This window comes from Gobius niger (assembly GCF_951799975.1).
Source record: "Gobius niger genome assembly, chromosome: 13".
Taxonomy (NCBI): Eukaryota; Metazoa; Chordata; class Actinopteri; order Gobiiformes; family Gobiidae; genus Gobius; species Gobius niger.
In genome coordinates this window covers 26831724-26850326 of record NC_136864.1, presented here as the reverse complement: position 1 = coordinate 26850326, position 18603 = coordinate 26831724, and the positions used below count along the sequence as shown (strand labels likewise).

Below are 18603 nucleotides of genomic sequence, written 5' to 3'. Positions count from 1 at the left end.
CAGAGATTCATTTAAGTAAACATGAAACTAACACAGTCACTCACAGCCGGAGCAGAAATGGCGCAGAGAGCTCTGAACCAGGACGCCATAACTTGTTCCATCTGTTTGGATTTACTGAAGGATCCAGTGACTGTTCCCTGTGGACACAGCTACTGCATGGACTGTATTCAAACCCACTGGGACCAACAGGTGAGGTTCAGCTGCCCTCAGTGCAGAGAGAGCTTCACTCCCAGGCCTGTCCTGGTCAAAAGCACAGTTTTGGCTGATCTAGTGGAGGAGCTGAAGAGGACAGGGCTCACAGCGCCCCCTCCTGACCGCTGCTACGCTGGTCCTGGAGACGTGTCGTGTGATCTGTGCTCTGGGAGGAAGCTGAAAGCTGTTAAATCCTGTCTGCAGTGTCTGGTCTCTTACTGTGAGAGCCACCTCCAGCCTCATCATGAAGTGGCCATGCTTCAGAAACACCAGCTGGTGGCGCCCTCCGACAAACTCCAGGAAAACCTCTGCTCTCAACACAACAAGCTGATGGAAATATTCTGCCGCACAGATGAGCAGGTCATCTGTTACCTCTGCAGCATGGACCAACACAAGGGCCATGACACGGTGTCCTGTGCAGCAGAGAGGGTCCAGAGACAGGAGGAGCTGCAGACCAGGAGGCCCCTGCTGCTCCAGAGCCTCCAGGACAAAGAGACGGAGCAGGAGAGGCTCCGACAGCAGGCCCAGGACATCAGCCGCTCTGCCCAGACTGCAGTGCAGCGCAGCGGGGACGACTTCAGAGAGATGGCCCTGCTTTTAGAGAAAAGACGCTCTGAAGTGGAGCAGAAGATCCGGTCTGAAGAGCAGAGCCAACTACAGCAAGTCCAAGAGCTTCAGGACAAACTGCAGCGGGACGTCACTGAGCTGAAGAGGACCCTCTCTGAGCTGGACACACTGTCCCTCACACCAGACCATAACCAGTTCATACAGCTCTGTCCTCCTCTGGTGAGAGCCACACAAAGCACTGAGTCTGAGACAGAGTCCAGAATCCAGACCAGGACAAGGAGGAACTTAGAGGACCTGACCAGAGCTGTGTCAGAGCTCAAAGACAAACTGCAGCTCACTTTGAAAGAGTTTAAACTGTCTGAACCTGAACTCTTCAACTTTAGAGAGGACTTCCTGAGATATGCATGTGATATTACACTCGACCCAAATACAGCCCACAATTTTCTGTCTCTGTCTGAGGGAAACAGAAGAGCAACATATATGAACCAATCCCAAAGTTATCCTGATCATCCACACAGATTTAGTAATTGGACCCAGGTGTTGAGCAGAGAGGGTCTGACGGGGCGTTGTTACTGGGAGGTGGAGTTGACCTGGAAGGGAGGGGTTTTTATCGCAGTAACATATAAAGATATCAACAGAAAAGGAGGTGATTATGAATCTGCCTTTGGAAGGAATAATAAATCCTGGGTCCTAAAGTGTGAGAAAAGTCTCTACACATTTTGGTTCAACAGCGTCAGCTCAAAGGTACCGGGTCCAGTTTCAAACAGAGTGGGAGTTTACCTGGACCACAGCGCAGGAGCTCTGTCCTTCTACAGCGTTAAGGATCAAACCATGATCCTCCTGCACAGAGTCCAGACCACCTTCACTCAGCCTCTGCACGCTGGACTTCGGGTTTACAACATGGGAGATTCTGCATGTTTTCCAAAACTCACATGACACTGCACTAGTTTTTTAAATGTTTGATCAAAGTTTCCTGCTGTACCTGCCATATTTACAAGGACTTCAAAATGACTGCTGTTCTTGTGTCTGTCCTGTGTCAAAAAGCTGAACATGTGTGATTTTATCGGTCTGACTCGTAAACAAGCTTCAAATTCAATAAACTCCACCCTGATAGTGGATTATTTTACTCTGTCTGCAGTCAGATAATGGGGTTTTATTTTATCACACGCTGACAGTGAGTTTTCAGGGGAAAAAACACTGAGAACGTTCAGAACTATCTGTGAATGATTAAAAACATGTAAAAGAGAAGCAAAACAAACATAAATACAGAATCTACTTCAAGACTCATCATTACAATGTCAATCCACGACCCGCTGTATTGTTTAACTGTTTCTGTTCTTTGTTACCGCGTATATTAAACCAAGAGGGAAAAACATATACAACTCTAACAAACCTGTGATATATTTTATAAATCTATTCTTGTGTGATAGACAAGAGAAAGAGTTTTGGGCTCTGGAGGACGGTGTATGAGGGAAAATGATGTTTTTTGCTCCACTAATGAATCTGAATCTTTTTGTCATTTATCTGAACATGAAAATAAAGTCTTGATGGACCAACCTTGTCATTCCTCATATCCAGTGTTAGTCATTTCTTATTTCTCGTGTTGCTTGGCCGTGTTTTAATGAAAAAGGTGCAGTTTGAATAGTTTACATCTACATTAGTGTCCAGTAAAACTGTATTGTAAAATTTAACCTCATTAGTTTTAGGATTGATTTCTAAAAGTCATTTACCAGAAGCTTAAAGTTATTACCAATGCTGAAACATGTCAAGGTAAATCTATTTATCTACTTTACTCACAGAAAATAATACAAAAGATTACATGAACATAATCAATAGATATCGATTTTCTATTAAATGTTTTGGCTCGTGGACTTTTTTAAGAAAACGCTTTGAGACAATTTTCCCATAAAGGATTAAATTGTGTAAATGTCACTAAACCTGTAAACTCACCCTTTAAAGCCTTTAAAGGAATCTTTAATATATAAGAGCGTCCTCTTCAGCTCTGGGCAGGCGCACCTTTCAACTAAGAAACTTCAGAGGAGAATATTTACGGCTCTACTTACCAGTTTCTGACATTCAACACATTCAAAACACACAGTTTTAACCACGTGTGAACTGACGACAGACGAGCATGTGAGACTCAGGCAGGTGGTCACACTGAGGCTGTTTCTACAGCAGCAGCAGTAGAAATAGTAGTAGTAGTAGTAGTAGTAGTATTAGTATGTTTCTGTATGAAGTCTGGTCTATAAAAATATCTGCATAGAAAGAGCACGAGTGCAGATTTATGATGTGTTTTGAATGAGGCTCATCATGAATAAACGTGTCTCTAAAGTCTCTCTATCCAAAAGTTTTCCTTGGGCTCCATTTTACTGACGACCAGAGGAAGAATTGTGTCTTTCTTCTTCATGACCTGGTTCAGTGAATGTAAAGCTAGAATGGAGCTAATGTGTAACAGAGGAGCGAGTTGAAACGACCTCTGCAGACGCTCAAGCCCGTCCTGAGGTGCCACAAAAAGAGGGAATTCAAGCAGAAGGAACCACCCGTGTTTTCTGTTTTGTTTGGATTCTTTTTTTCAATAGATTTTTTTCCTTGTTTATTATGTGCACTGCGCCTGTTCATGTGCTCGCATCCTTTTATCTCAAAGTGAAAACTCTCGCCACAGCTTCACCAGAGCCACACTGGCTGCACAGACTTTTATTCCCCTTTCTTTCTTTTTTGCCTTTATTGAAACTGCTGCACAGCGAAGGGGAGCAAGAGGAGAGAAGATCAGTCATTCGTACCTTTTCTCGACGAGCAACCAGAGGAACCCACGACCGGAGCAAAAGATCTGAGATCTTTTGCTCCGATCTGAGATCTGAGATCTGAGACCACGGCGACCTCTGGTGGTGAACGTGAAGAAGACGCCGACATGGAGGCGCTCACACGAGGAATTAGCAACTTCCTGTTCTCATTGTTGGCTCCTCACATCGTTGTTGACGTCTCAGCTCACGAGTTATTTGTTTTTTATTGTACAGCAAGAGCAGGAATCACATTATACTTGATGATGAATGTGTCGAATGCAGAAGACGATCAAATATACAAATACAGTTCCTAAAGTGGGATATTGAGCAAAGTCAATGTGATGTGTTTTTACGCTCATTTCACAATTTTGCAGAGTCACTTTGACAAAAATGCAAGAAAACCAGCCTGTAAGTTCATGAAATAGAGTTTCCAATAAACTAGAAGTCATGATGTTATTCCATGACGAAAAAAAAATCAGGTGTAGTTCCTTTAACCCCTTAACTCCCACCTGAACCGAGCACATTTGCTCCAGTTTGGCTTTACCCCAATCCAAAAGCTTCTGGAAAAAAGCTGTGAAAATATCAACAAAACTGAGACGAAAACAATGATGGAAATGTGATAAAAAAGTGAGAAAACATTGACCAAAAAATGACGAAAAATTGATGAAAAAGTGGCAAAAATGTGAGAAAAAAAAAAATGGGATAAATATTTGACAAAAAATTAAGACAAAAATGACAAAACTGTGACCAAATTTGACAAAAAATGACAAAAAATGATGAAAAAATGACAAAATTTGACAAAAAAAAGGATGAAAAAATGTGACAGAAAATGGCCAAAAATGACAAAAAATGGACTAAAAAATGACAAAAATGTGACAAAAAATTTATAAAAATATTAACGAAAAAATGACAAAAATGTGACAAAAAATTACAAAAAAATTACAAAAATTTGACAAAATTTGACAAAAAATGATGAAAAAAATGATGAAAAAGTGACAAAAATGTGACAAAAAATGACAAAAATGTGACAAAAAATGGACAAAAAAATGACAAAAATGTGACAAAAATGAGTTGAACACCCAACAAAAAAATGATGGAAAAAAAATGTGATGACGTGAGGAAAAAGATCCTCTCGGTTCAGGCGGGAGTTAAGAGGTTAAAGCTCTTTCTAATAAGTGGTGAGACAAACGGCAAAGTTTTATCTTCCTGACTTCATCTCTGCTGCGATATTTATTTATTTGTATCAACATCAACTAAAACGTTCAGGCTTCAGTTTAGGTTTGTCTAAAGGAGCCGCCTTCACATGTGTTCATTCCCGTTAATTCACATAAATTCCCTTAAATTCCCGTTCATTCCCATGGGAAAGTTCCCACGTTGAAATTTCACGGAATTCTGCACCTTATATTTTTTACCACGTTATGATTTTGCTCTCTCATCGGAAACATACCTGGAGCTGTGTGTTCGACCCACTTGCTCATCTTTGAGTAATCTTTGAACCTCCTCTAGTGGCTTTTCTCAGAACTCCAGCGACAGACCAGAAGACAAATCAATGCCTGGAACACTGTAGGTTTTAGTGGCGGCTCCGACAATCTGCTGAGTGTCTCTCCCTGCTCCCCAGCTCCTCCTGACCGTATCATCAGTGTGAATGAGATGGAGAGTGGGAAAAAGCTGGTGTTCACCGGTTTCTTCCTCCACAGCAGAAGCTCCTCCCAGCGACACTCTGTTTGTGAGGAACCTGCCAGTCAAAGTTCAGCCCAAACTCCTCAAGAAGATCTTCAACAGCGCCGTGCAGATCCGCATTCCTCAGAGCGACGGGAAATCCAAGGGGTAAATCTTTTATGCAGGTTTGGTATCCACGTGTTGCAGGGAATCCCATCGATAAGACTCCGTCATCCAAGTCTGGTCATTTCCTTTGTGGGAGACGGCTGCAGCAAACTCAAGAAGAAAGAGCTTTTCTTTACACTCTTGCAACGATATCTCCACTTCAGTCGCTCCAAAGACTTGAACTTTTCCATCATGGACTCGAGGTATTTCACACTTTTTTCCAGAGGGAATTTTTTCATCTCTTAGACTGATTTATTGAGTTTCGAACCTCAAAAAACAAGGCGAAATTTGAATTTTTACATCATTTTTCTCCGGCTTATTTAAACCAAACAAGATCCAAAATCCCGTCTGAAAAGATCTTTGTAACGAATATGTCACAAAATAAACATATGTCACATATTTACCACTTACCCCGCCTTAACCAAGTGTATTTACTCCAGTTCAGCTTTACCCAAATCTGAAAGCGACTCGACTGGAGAGCAACAGTGCAGTATAACGGCTCATTTGAAAGCTCAAGATCAAGACGGATCTTGACCTTTTTGTCAAGTTGTCGCACTTTTTTGTTGTATTATTGTTGGTTTTTGTCGCTCTTTGGTCACATTTTTGTTGTGTTTTCGTCCTCGTTTCTCGTTGCTATAGTGACTTTTTTTCCGAGAAGCCAAACTGGAGAAAATGTGCTCGGTTCAGGTGGGGGTTAAGAGGTTAAACCAGGCTCGATCCATTATTCAGCTTTCGTCAACAAAATATAAACAATTTTACTCATTTTTACCAGTAAATGACCCTTTATGAAAACTTACTTAAAACTTTCAATACATTTGTTGCTCATATTTAATCGACAGCAAAGGTTTCACACTGATGTCTCTACATTTATTTCCCTCCCTCTTCACCTGCAGTGTCTTACCTTAATAATGTCCACAGCACTGACCAGACACTGCACGTGTTTGAAATGCCGGGTTACAGGATGTAGATTTCTGAGCTCAGATTAGAAACCGCTGGATAGAGCATTTATTGAACTTATTGATACAGCGTGTTTGCCTTTTCCTGCACAGATTTGCTTTTGTGGAGTTTGCGTCTGTGGCACATGCGGCGAAGGCTCTGAAGTCGTCCAAAAACAGTGCGATTCAGAAGAGGCCGCTCAAAGTCCAGTTTGGTTTGAAGTGGAAAGCCGAGCCGGCACAAGGTTGGTGACACAGCGGACTGCATTCAGACCAAATCAATCAGTAAATGGTGATAGTCGTGCTTTATGATGGTTGTTCCAGTCCCGTCTAAAACCCTGATTGTCCTGGGCCTCCATGAGAAAACCACAGCGGACACTCTGACCGAGGCGTTTGAGGGAGCCTCCAGTTCACGGATATTTGTGGATAAAGACACTGGACTGTCAAGGAAGTGAGTCAAACAGGAAGTGCACAGATGGGATTGTATGAGTGAGATACTGGAGCTGTACACACATGAGGTAACCTGCAGGGGGCAGCACACAGTGGTACTTAAAACCAGGACTGCACCACATTATAGATGAAGAAGAGACACAATGATGAGAGCCTGTTCTTTGTGCTTCAAGAGGATCAAGATAGAAACAAAACATAAAAATGATTAAAAAATATTGCAATTTATAGATGGTCATTTTGAAATCGGAAAAGTCTTTCCTCCTAATCTCAGAGCTGTTGGTCTTTTCCTTTAGTTCTGCCGGTCAAAGTGCAGGTCATGAGTGAGCAGTAGGAAAAACAGTCTCACATCAAATAGGACAAATTAATCAGACAATTGAAAATGCTGATTGAATACACTGGATACAGTGGATTAACTGGCATAGGCGTGTGGCGCCTCCCAGTGGCCATCATGTGTATGTGGTGATTACAAGTGTTAGGGCTGTAACGATGATTACTATATCGATGTATCGCTCAAGAAATGCCTCATACATTTTTTCCCCCAATATTTATCATCTGTTCATTTACATGACATTTTTCTAGTGTATTTTTGTAATTTTTAAGCTTCAGGTAGTTTCTGTGGCAATAAAAGGTCTTCATCACATTGTTTATTGGAATATTTTGGTGGCTCATGTTGAACTTCAGATCTGGTACATTTTGTGCGGCCTGACTCTCGGGCCAGTGTATCGGACACTTATCTTGAAGTCACGTGCTCATTAATGACACATTACAATGAGTCTGGAGCTGGGCCTCTGTGAATCACTCTCATTTGCTCCTCAGGTTTGGCTTTGTGGACTTTGAGAGCACTGACTCGTGCAGACGAGCCAAAGAGGCAGCGGAGGACGTTGAGATCGACGGGAAAAAAGTGGGCGTGGCCTTCGCTCGGCCCAAACACTCCCAGGCCCCGGACACCGGAGAGAGAGGACAGCACAGAGGAGCCAAGAACGGCCAAACTCCAGGTAATGAACAATGTACTGAGGGCAATGGTTCATGGGCTGCAGTTCTACATTCAGGATCTGCCAATATCATAAACATGATCCTTCACATGTAAATATGTTTTCAAACAGGTCAATGTGAGAGAAGCACACTGTGTTGTGCTGGTTTGCAAATCACAACTAAACTAATCAGGAAAGTGTTGATTTGATTCAGTTATTGATATTCCAGAGCAAACATAAATGTACAGTAGAACTAATCCAAATCCAACAGATGCTGTAATGCACTGGTGCTGTAAAATGGGTTTTATTAACATTATAATAAATAGAAAAAAGATCATTTTTAAATTGAGAATTGCCTCAGGGCCCTCAGATTGAAGCACTGGGAGACCGAGTGTGGCCCACGGGCCTGACTTAGTGTATGAATATATTGGAGGAAATATAACATAATTGAAGACTCTGTGTCCACATTATGGGGACTTTAACCACATGTTGTAATTTCTTCAAACACAACTTCTAATTGACTTAATCATTCTGGAGTTTAATGTCTTTGTGCTGAGAAAAAAAGCAAAAAAAAGTTTTTCTTTTTCAGGGAAAGGAAAGAAGAAAACCAAAGTGGTAAATAAAAACTGAGCTGCTCTTCAAGGTTCCTTTTTGTTCAGCAAACTCCAATACAACACACGACTGATTCCTTCACTTTTGTTCTGTGAATATGTAGAAAGATGAGCTGCTCTTTGTCATATTTTGACGTGAAGAAGTTTGGGATCATATTTTCGTGCGAGCAGCAGATGAAGTGTCCTTTTGAGCACGAGCACAAATATCTTTGATTATTTATACATTTGTTCAATGACGCTCAACTTTGTAATGAATTTAAAAATAAAAAATCATGTTACATTTTTAAGTGTCTGGTCTGTGTTCATACATGTGTGACTTTTTTTTTTTTACTTGATGCATGTAGATGACATCATTTTACAAAGGCATGAGGCTGTAGGCCTGTAACTGATCCTTCACTTTGTCTTCTTGTGTTGAAGAAAGATATTGAGATTATGAATGTGCAGCGACAGACTGTTGTTCTGCTTGTTTAGCTCCATGTAGAGCGCTGGGCTCAGAACTACGAGTGTGTGAGATCGATCCTGACCCGTCTTTTTTTTTAACTGGGAAGAACATTATCGGCGCCTATAGGGCTGGGTCCTGTTAAACAATAAATGAACGATTGAAGAACAGTTCAGGTAGGCTACAGTTAGCTTTCTGCATGTTTGCTAACATAACTACAGTTCTACTTTTACTGCTAAACTCTGCTCTACAACTGCACCTGCTTGTTTAGTCACGTCATGAAGTTTGAATTCTCAGTGATGCTGTTTGTCAGATTAGTCATTCAGCCGCCCCCGCCTTTTTGTCCTTTTAAGGAACGGGCTTCGTAGGAGGAGATTTGGCAGCCATGTAAGTTTCACAGACGACTCGGGACCTTTATAATGAACGAGGCTGAATGGGACCCACTAATCTCGAATGATTAAATCTATGGTCTTTCTCTCAACCCTGAAGTTCTGGAAGAAGAGAAGGCCAGTGCTGGTATTTATTGTACATTTACTCTTACCCTCTGCCTTCACCCAGAACATTCTCTCCAGTTCGGCTTTACCCAAATCTAAAAACGTCTTGCCTTTTCACCTACACATGTATCTTTCTTTGGCTTTGATTACTCTGAAAGCTGTTCCTATGAAGGACTTTGTGGAACTCAAATGCTCAAATTAAACATGGAATTGAATTGAATTGAAGATATAATCATTTTTTTAAAATTCAGAAACCAAACTGGAAATGACTTGGAAGATTCTAAACTTGAGACTGAAGACGCACAAGGTTCTATTTAGTGATAAAACCTCATATTAATATCACAATGTGTTACAGGTAGAACAACATTAATGTACGACTTCAGATCATTGGACAGAGTTTTATAAAAGAAAAAAAGACAAAACAAATGTAGGAATGATAAACTCTTACATATCCGTCCATACACACATAAAGTACAGCACGTACATGCATAAAAATGACATATAATAAAAAGTGAAACCTGTCGTTTCAGACGCCCAATCTGAAGGTGGCCCTGCAGACGTAAAAGCAAAGGACCAGGTTAAAGATGAGACGTGAGAACTGTGGAGGGAGACGAACCAGAGACTGAAGGGACCTAATAATGTTGGAGAAGCTACCAGTTCTGGTGACGTAAGAAACCTTTATTTTTCTCACTGTTGCAGCCACAAAATACTCAAATAGTAAATAGCAAGAACAGTAACAGATAGAGAATGTACAGGAGCAAAACATCTGACTCAGTTTTACATTGTTGACCCACAATATTGTTCCACCTTCAGTGTGTTCAGTTTGTTGTTTTGTTGCTCAGCTTTTGTTGCCTGGAATTGTAACCAGATGGGTGTAATTTTCAGAGACACATTTACTAACTATTAAAACTCAATTGTAAAGATAAGTGGGTTGTTGAGTTTATTACTATTGTTTATTATTGTTGTTTATCACGATCGTTCACCAAATGTTAAGGTAAAGCTACATTTTCTGATATTTATGTATCTGCCCAAGAAAACATGAAATTATAGTAGTTCATAATTCATTCAACACATGGATTACATACTGTCTGCTTGAATGCTTTGTGTGTTGAGTTTTAAAGTTATAGTTAGTTTGTAAAGACCACCTAGGTCCCTACATGGGAGTCACCCAGCAGGGGTGAACCAAATCCCTCTAGAATGTTGTTCAATGTTTAGAACCTGGTCACAGTAGGCCGGGAGCTAACCTTTCGTGGATGTATACGAGTTTTTTGGAACTAACCATCCAGGACGGAGGTGGATTTACGCTTCGCGGAGCTGCTGGGAGAGTCTGGTCCGACTTGGGGTGCACGGGAGGGCAGACGCTCGGGTTGTGAGTAACTTGGCTGCCGATGGCCACATAGCCGGCTACCTGTTGCTATAACCGCGTTTATTCTGTCCCATAGAAACCGGGCCTGCGGTGGGTTTCAAGGCTTCCCGGTCTGGACCTGTATTTAAGGACTTATTTTGGACTATACCCTTTTGTTTTCACGCGCCTTAGTGCGTTGTTTTGTGTTCAACGGGTTTTACGCTCGAGCGTTGGGGTGGGATGTGGCTGTACATATAAAATTGAGCCAAAGCAAAATCATTTGTTTGTTTATTGGTTGTTCACCCCTGCTGGTATACAGATCCGCCCGTTGCCTGATAGTGCGTAGTAGCGTTCACGCCTTGGAAGAGACAGGTGATTCGTTACAGAGTGGTGGCCCGTACGGGGAACACGGATCTGACGCACAACCATATCAGCGATTTGTCTATCTCGCGTACATTGCTGTGAATCGGTCAGACGTAGATGACTTATACACGGATCGTCTCCACGTGCTGCTCTAGTCATCAGCGACGTATATAACGTTAGACTTATTGTCCGGGGTTGGACTACAGCCCGGTTTGGGTTATTTTACGCACCCTTACGCATAGGGTTTTACCTGCGTATGCGCACAGTTACACGCGCATGGGTGTAGAGGGCTACATAAACCAAAGACAATACATAAATGAGAACACTAAAAACAATAAAATATAAAAGAAAAAAAAAAGAGAAAAAAAAAAAGTAGAATACAAGTCACGCAACAGTATTCGTCTGGCGGGTTCATACTGAATAATGGACGGCCACGTACCAGAAGGGGCATTGGTGGACGTGGAAGAGACCGGAGTGGAACACGGGGAAGGCACCGGCCCAGTACTGGACCCACTCCGCCATGTCACAGTTAGGCAAACCGAGAATGTGGTTGCAGAACTCACCAGCCAACTAGAGTCTATGTATTTAGATGAGTCCCTTGGGCAAGACCAAAACACGGTTACAGCAGAAGATGGAGACTCCAAGGAGATGGAGGCTGTAATGGAGCAGCTTCAGGCACTACAACAGTCAGTGGATTCTCTGGGGGTCCGGCTTACGGATGCAGTGGACAGCACCCTCAGCAGAGAGGACGGTCTGAGAGCGGGTATGGAGAGATTGGGTGCAGAGTTAAAGGAGTATGTAGATGCCAAGCTGGTACGGTTCGATGGGGTGGTGACAGCGTGCCTGCGACGCAGGGATGAAAAGTGGAGCGAAGAGCTGAAACAGACTCTCGCCAAAAGCCGACTATCGTGGAAACCTGCCAGTTACTCTACACCTGTCGAGCCTACGTCTTCCAGACATAGAACACCCGCGGATGTGACATTCTCCATACCTCCATCAGCACCGGCCTGTCCACCCATCCGGATGGAATTTCCCCAGTTTGGTGAATCCCGGAGCTCTGCAGATATTATGGACTTCATTGAACAATGTGAGAACTTCCTGTCCCTTCGGCCTTTGTGTGACACTGAGCTATTGGGTACTCTCAATGCTGTTTTAAAGGGTCCGGCACGGAGTTGGTGGGTCACAGCACGTAACACCATAGATAGCTGGGAACAGTTCAAGAAGTCTTTTCTCGAGGCCTTCCTGCCCTCGGACTATCAATCAGAAATAGAGGAACAGCTCCGAGCAAACGTTCAGGCCCCAAACCAATGTCTTAGGGATTTTGCATACGACCATCGTGCCCTCTGTTTGAAGTGGAGGCCAGACATGTTGGAGGGGGAGATTGTGAATCGTATCCTCAGTGCATGCAACCCAAGGCTGGCCAGCGGTTTACGAGGTACAGTGAGCACGGTGGAGCAGTGTGGGCTCTCTCATTGAAAAGGACTGGAGCAACACCAAGGACTACTGGAGCCGGGTTCAGCAAACGCATCCACCGAAAAGGACTGCAAAGAAATCGGACCAGGGACCAGGTCGGAATGCTGCGGCGGACCTCGCCACAGCCATGGGCGAACAGACCCTACTGGTAGTGCCAATCAACGTCCGTGGGTCCAGAGGTGACGCAGTCCTAGATTCAGGATGCACCTACTCCCTGATGTGCTACTCCTTGTGGAAGGCCGTGAGGAAGGAAGGAGAGGTTCTGGCTCCGAGTGAAATCCCTAAGTTCGTCATGGCTAACGGACAGGAGAACAAACCTATTGGAAAAACCACCCTACTCCTCACCCTAAACGAGTTCCGCGGTACACTCCCTGTCCACGTTCTGGCTGATGATCACCTGTGTATGCCATTGCTACTCGGACTCGACTTTATGACCATGTCTCAGATCACCATGAAACCACACATCAGAAAGTACATCATGCCAGGAGGAAAGGAGTACACGTTTCTCCCCAAGTCAAGGATGAATCTACGGTGGAGTCACAGGACACCGTCAGTGCACTTCTATGTGGCTATGACGAGTTCCCTGGTTGACAGTCCTGTCGCACCCCTCCTTGACGCTCAGCCTGAGGTGGTGCGGCCACTGCTGCAGAAGTGGCCAACAGTTTGGACTGAGCTCACTGGTGCCATTAAGGTGATCAAGCATAAGATACTAACAACAGATGAGATGCCGGTGCGGCGGGATTTTATAGGGTGTCTCCGGAGAAACAAACCGTCATCGAGGAGGAGATCCAGAAGATGCTCAAGAACGACGTAATCGAACCATCCATCTCACCCTGGGCTTCTCCTGTGGTCCTCACACCAAGGAAGGATGGTACTCCTCGGTTCTGTGTGGACTATAGAGGCCTAAACGCCAAAACGCAGCATGATGCCTATCCGATGCCCCTAATACACGAGATATTGGAATCCCTGCAGGGCGCCCAGTATTTTAGCTCGCTGGACCTCCAAAGTGGATATTGGCAGGTGGCTATGGATGAAGAGAGCAAACTCCGCACTGCGGTGACCACGCACCTTGGCCTGTTCCAATTCAAGGTCATGCCTTTTGGTCTACACAACGCCGGAGCGACGTTCCAGCGACTAATGGAGATCGTGTTGGGTGACCTCAAGGGTAAAGTCTGTTTCGTGTATATCAATGACATAATCGTATTCTCGAAGACACAAGAACAACATCTGCGTGATCTCGAAGCAGTGTTTGCCAAGCTCCACCAAGCAAATCTGACACTGAATGTTAAAAAAATGTCACCTGCTCCAAAGCCAGCTCACCTTCCTTGGACATCTTGTGTCAGGCAAAGGAGTCGAGGTGGATCCAGCAAAGATCTGGGCTATTACCGAATATCCCCCTCCATCCGACCTGAAAACCCTCCAGAGGTTCCTCAGAATGGTCGGCTGGTATCACAAGTTCATCCCCAGGCTGGCTGACATCACAGCGCCCCTGAACAATCTAAAAAAGAAAGATGTACCTTGGGAATGGTCCTCGGCCTGCCAAGCTGCGTTCGACCACCTCAAAGTCCTATTGCACTCACCACCAGTCCTCGCACAGCCGCGGCTTCATCATGGTTTCCAGGTTCACTGTGATGCTAGTGACGTGGGCCTGGGAGCTGTGCTCATGCAGAACATCGATGGGGAGGAGCGACCCATAGCTTTTGCCTCCAGAGCTCTCCAAGGTGCTGAAGTTCGGTATTCCACAGCAGAAAAGGAATGCTTAGCCGTGGTGTGGGCTGTTGAAAAGTGGAAACATTTCCTCGAAGGGACCACATTCGATGTCTATACTGACCACAGTGCTCTGGCCTGGGCGTTCAACTGTCCTAAGACATCGTCGCGATTGACACGATGGACCCTGCGTCTCCAGGCGTTTACCTTTAGGGTGCACTATAAGAAAGGCTGCTGTAATATTGTACCGGATGCTTTGTCGCGTGCTCCCCCAGCTTTTGGAGGGCAAGTCCTCCTAGCTGTTCCCAAGACCTACTGGGCCGACCTACCAACCTCTCTTCAAGAAGTAGCCGACGCACAAAAGTTGGACCAAACTTGTCAAGAGCTAGGACCCTCCGCTGACCAACCCAGTCCGGGCCGTATTCATTGTCAACTCCAGCAGGGTGTGTGGCACAGGGGGGTACCGTCCAAGCACGGGGGCTACAACTACCAGCTCGTAGTGCCTGCAGCGCTGGTGCCACAGTTCCTGGCATATTACCACGATAGTCCCTTTGGAGGCCATCTAGGGAGAATGAAGACGTTGTTAAAGGTTCTTCAGGTGGCCTGGTGGCCGACGGTCCGAAGAGACGTCTGGAATCACGTCCGCATGTGCCGGACATGTCAGCAGTACAAAAGTCCAAATGAAAAACCAGCTGGACTCCTCCAATCAACAGAGGTGACGGTACCAGGAGAGATGATCGGGGTGGACTTCATGGGTCCCTTTCCCCTCAGCAAGGATTGGAACTCCATACTCATGGTGGTGGTGGACTACTACAGCAGATGGATTGAAGCGTTCGCCATGAAAGACGCAAAGACACCCAAGGTCTGCAAGATCCTCAAAAATGAGATCTTTACGCGCTGGGGAATTCCTAAGTTCATGGTGTCTAATCGGGGACCCCAGTTTACGAGTCATCTGATGGCCCGAATGTGTGATACATGGGGTGTGACACAAAAACTTACCACAGCCTATCACCCCCGGACCAACATGACGGAAAGAGTCAACCGCACTCTGAAGAACATGATCGCCTCCTATGTTGGAAACCACCACCAGGATTGGGACAAATGGCTACCGAAGTTCCGAATGGCCCTCAACACCGCCGTGCACGAGACCACAGGTGCCACACCGGCCATGCTGACACTGGGAAGGGAGTTGAAGGGGCCGCTTGAGAGACTAGTGCACGGTGCCCCTACACCGCAAACGTCTGCATATCGGACCCTTCAGATACATACACAGTTGCGAGAGGATGTTGAAAAACATGTGGGCGCGTCCAAAGCTAGACAAGCCAGATACTACAACGCACGACGCAGGGATGTACACTTTGCCGTTGGTAGTCTGGTCTGGGTTAGGTCGCACCCGCTGTCCAAAGCGTCTGTTAAGTTCTCTGCTAAACTTGTGCCTAGATGGAATGGGCCTGCTAGAGTAGAGAAGAAATTAGGCCCTGTGAACTACCAAGTTCGTTGGATGACAGATAAGGGGAAGGTGGACACTATTAACGTGGTCGACATGAAGCCCTTCTTTGGTCCCGATAAGCCGCTGGCTGGGGGGGGGGGACTGTAAAGACCACCTAGGTCCCTACATGGGAGTCACCCAGCAGGGGTGAACCAAATCCCTCTAGAATGTTGTTCAATGTTTAGAACCTGGTCACTGTAGGCATGGACTATGTTTATTGTATTTTTGTCGTATTGTTGCAAGCCGGTGGTGTTCCTGTGTTAACCTGGGTTACCGGTATATCTGGGTAACGGGTCACGCGCACGGGGGCGCGCGAGAAAAGTGACGTCACACGCCGACTTGGGACTCTTTGCCAGTGTTGCGCTGCCAGGAGCTAACCTTTCGTGGATGTATACGAGTTTTTTGGAACTAACCATCCAGGACGGAGGTGGATTTACGCTTCGCGGAGCTGCTGGGAGAGTCTGGTCCGACTTGGGGTGCACGGGAGGGCAGCCGCTCGGGTTGTGAGTAACTTGGCTGCCGATGGCCACATAGCCGGCTACCTGTTGCTATAACCGCGTTTATTCTGTCCCATAGAAACCGGGCCTGCGGTGGGTTTCAAGGCTTCCCGGTCTGGACCTGTATTTAAGGACTTATTTTGGACTATACACTTTTGTTTTCACGCGCCTTAGTGCGTTGTTTTGTGTTCAACGGGTTTTACGCTCGAGCGTTGGGGTGGGATGTGGCTGTACATATAAAATTGAGCCAAGGCGAAATCATTTGTTTGTTTATTGGTTGTTCACCCCTGCTGGTATACAGATCCGCCCGTTGCCTGATAGTGCGTAGTAGCGTTCACGCCTTGGAAGAGACAGGTGATTCGTTACAAGTTATAATCGACTTACATTTATTCTAAACCTGTTTAACACAGTTGACACAAACTCGTTGCCGGCGCACCTTTAAAAGAATCTTTGATATTTGTTTTTTCCTGCTCAGCTCTGGGCAGGTGCAGCTGTTGCGAGGAGCCGCTGTCGTCAGAAACACCAAGGATTCATTTTATTCATTTATTTTGCAATTTTAAACATAAACTCCACGCCTGTCTTTCTACACGGGGACAAATCAAAATCATAAATGAAACAAGTAATGACAGCCACAAGAACTTTTTTAGTCTGTACTCATTTTCTTCAAAATGTCCAAGGTGGAAATGTTTTCTATAATGTCACTGAGTTTTACCTGATAGTGGATTATTTTACTATATCTGCAGTCAGATAATGGGGTTTTATTTCATCACACGCTGACAGTGAGTTTTCAGGAGAAAATCCACTGAGAACGTTCAGAACTATCTGTGAATGATTTAAAAATGTAAACGACTCACAAAAGATATACATAAATACTTCAAGACTTCACTACCCGCTATATTGTTCAACTATTTCTGTCCTTTGTTACCATGTATATTAAACCAAGAGGAGAAAATATGCAACTCTTACAAACCTGTTTCCTTTATAAAACTATAGGCTTAAGCACAGTTTCCCCACGTGACGTCTTCCTGGACAGTCAGCCAGACGCTGGACTTCCTGTCGCTGATCGTTTACTTTCACAATTAGCAGGTCCCACACAAATATAGAGAAGCTCAGGATCTGGTTAAGGACAACGAGTTACTGATGGAGTCACAGCAACGTGTTACAAACATCATGTTCACTGTGAATCCAGCCCCAGAGGAAACGCCAGCGCTCGTAAGGGGCGGAGCTTTTATCTTAGAGCTAAAGGCTAATGTTGAAAAATGATAATATAACATGTAAACAAGTAAATATTATTTAAACTACTAACAGGACGATTCTTTTTCGCGCAGGCTCGTTCAAAACTTTGATTTAATTATTATTTAGTGTTAGCCGCGTTAGCCTCAAGACAAAAACATCCACCGTTATGAACACGGAGTTTCCTCCAGTGAAGTCGTTACGTCTCATGTAATATTTTCTAATCTGCTCCAGTCACATCTTAGCTTTTACTCGCTGTCCTTCACCAAATCTTAAGCTATTGCTTCATTTTTAATATGAAAAAGGGCTTTCGTTCACTCTGCTCCTTTTTCATGGAGCATGTTGTAAAAAAGACGGGAAATGAACTGAACTTATTTTATTGAGCGCTTTTAAGTCCAGATTGAGAACACTTGAGTCGACTTTTTTGACTTTGTGCCTGTTTTTCATGTGTATATAACGTGTGTGTGATTCTGTGACTGTGTCTTTCTCGCTCAAAAAAGAGGTTTTTAATCTTAGTGGGACTTTCCTGGTTAAATAAAGGTTAGATAAAAAAATATAAATATTCTTAAGGGGAAAAAATTGTTCTGATGAATCAAATCTCATGTTTGGCTCTGGAGGACGGTGTATGAGGGAAAATGATGTTTTTTCCTCCACTAATGAGTCTGAATCTTTTTGTCATTTATCTGAACATGAAAATAAAGTCTTGATGGACCAACCTTGTCATTCTTCATATCCAGTGTTTGTCATTTCTTATTTCTCTTGTTGCTTGGCCGTGTTTTAATGAAAAAGGTGCAGTTTGAATAGTTTACATCTACATTAGTGTCCAGTAAAACTGTATTGTAAAATTAAAGCTCATTAGTTTTAGGATTGATTTCTAAAAGTCATTTACCAGAAGCTTAAAGTTATTACCAATGTTGAAACATGTCAAGGTAAATCCATTTATCTACTTTACCCACGAAACATAATACAAAAGATTACATGAACTTCATGAATGGATATTTATTTTCTATGAAATGTTTTGGCTCGTGGATGTTTTGAAGAGAAAGCTTTGAGACTATTTTTCCATAAAGGATTAAATTGTGCTTAAATGTCACTAAACCTGTTTGACACAAACTCACTTCCGAGATGCCTTAAAAGGAATCTTTAATATTGAAGAGCGTCCTCCTCAGGTCTGGGCAGGTGCAGCTGGTGGGAGGAGCCTCTGTCGTCAGGAAACACCAGAGATTCATTTGT

The 18603-nt window shown here is 44.1% G+C and overlaps 1 protein-coding gene and 2 long non-coding RNA genes across 3 annotated transcripts in view; all 3 read left to right on the top strand.

Moving 5' to 3' along the window:
- Positions 1 to 3299, top strand: part of LOC306972688 — a 57147-nt gene extending 53848 nt beyond the window's left edge. The window contains exon 4 of the long non-coding RNA XR_013793523.1: positions 3215 to 3299. This is a non-coding gene — a long non-coding RNA (uncharacterized lncRNA). The remainder of the gene's footprint in view (positions 1 to 3214) is intronic.
- LOC306972802 (tripartite motif-containing protein 16-like) lies at positions 58 to 1695 on the top strand (the record flags this gene model as incomplete). The annotated part of the gene is made up of 2 exons (XM_079569508.1): positions 58 to 827; positions 984 to 1695. The coding sequence occupies 2 exons, from the start codon at positions 58 to 60 to the stop codon at positions 1693 to 1695; spliced, it is 1482 nt and encodes a 493-aa protein (XP_079425634.1).
- Positions 3300 to 5324: 2025 nt separating the features above from the next.
- LOC306972689 lies at positions 5325 to 6719 on the top strand. Its single transcript, XR_013793525.1, has 3 exons — positions 5325 to 5366; positions 6413 to 6543; positions 6623 to 6719. It is a non-coding gene; the product is annotated as an uncharacterized lncRNA (long non-coding RNA).
- Positions 6720 to 18603: the final 11884 nt, after the last annotated feature.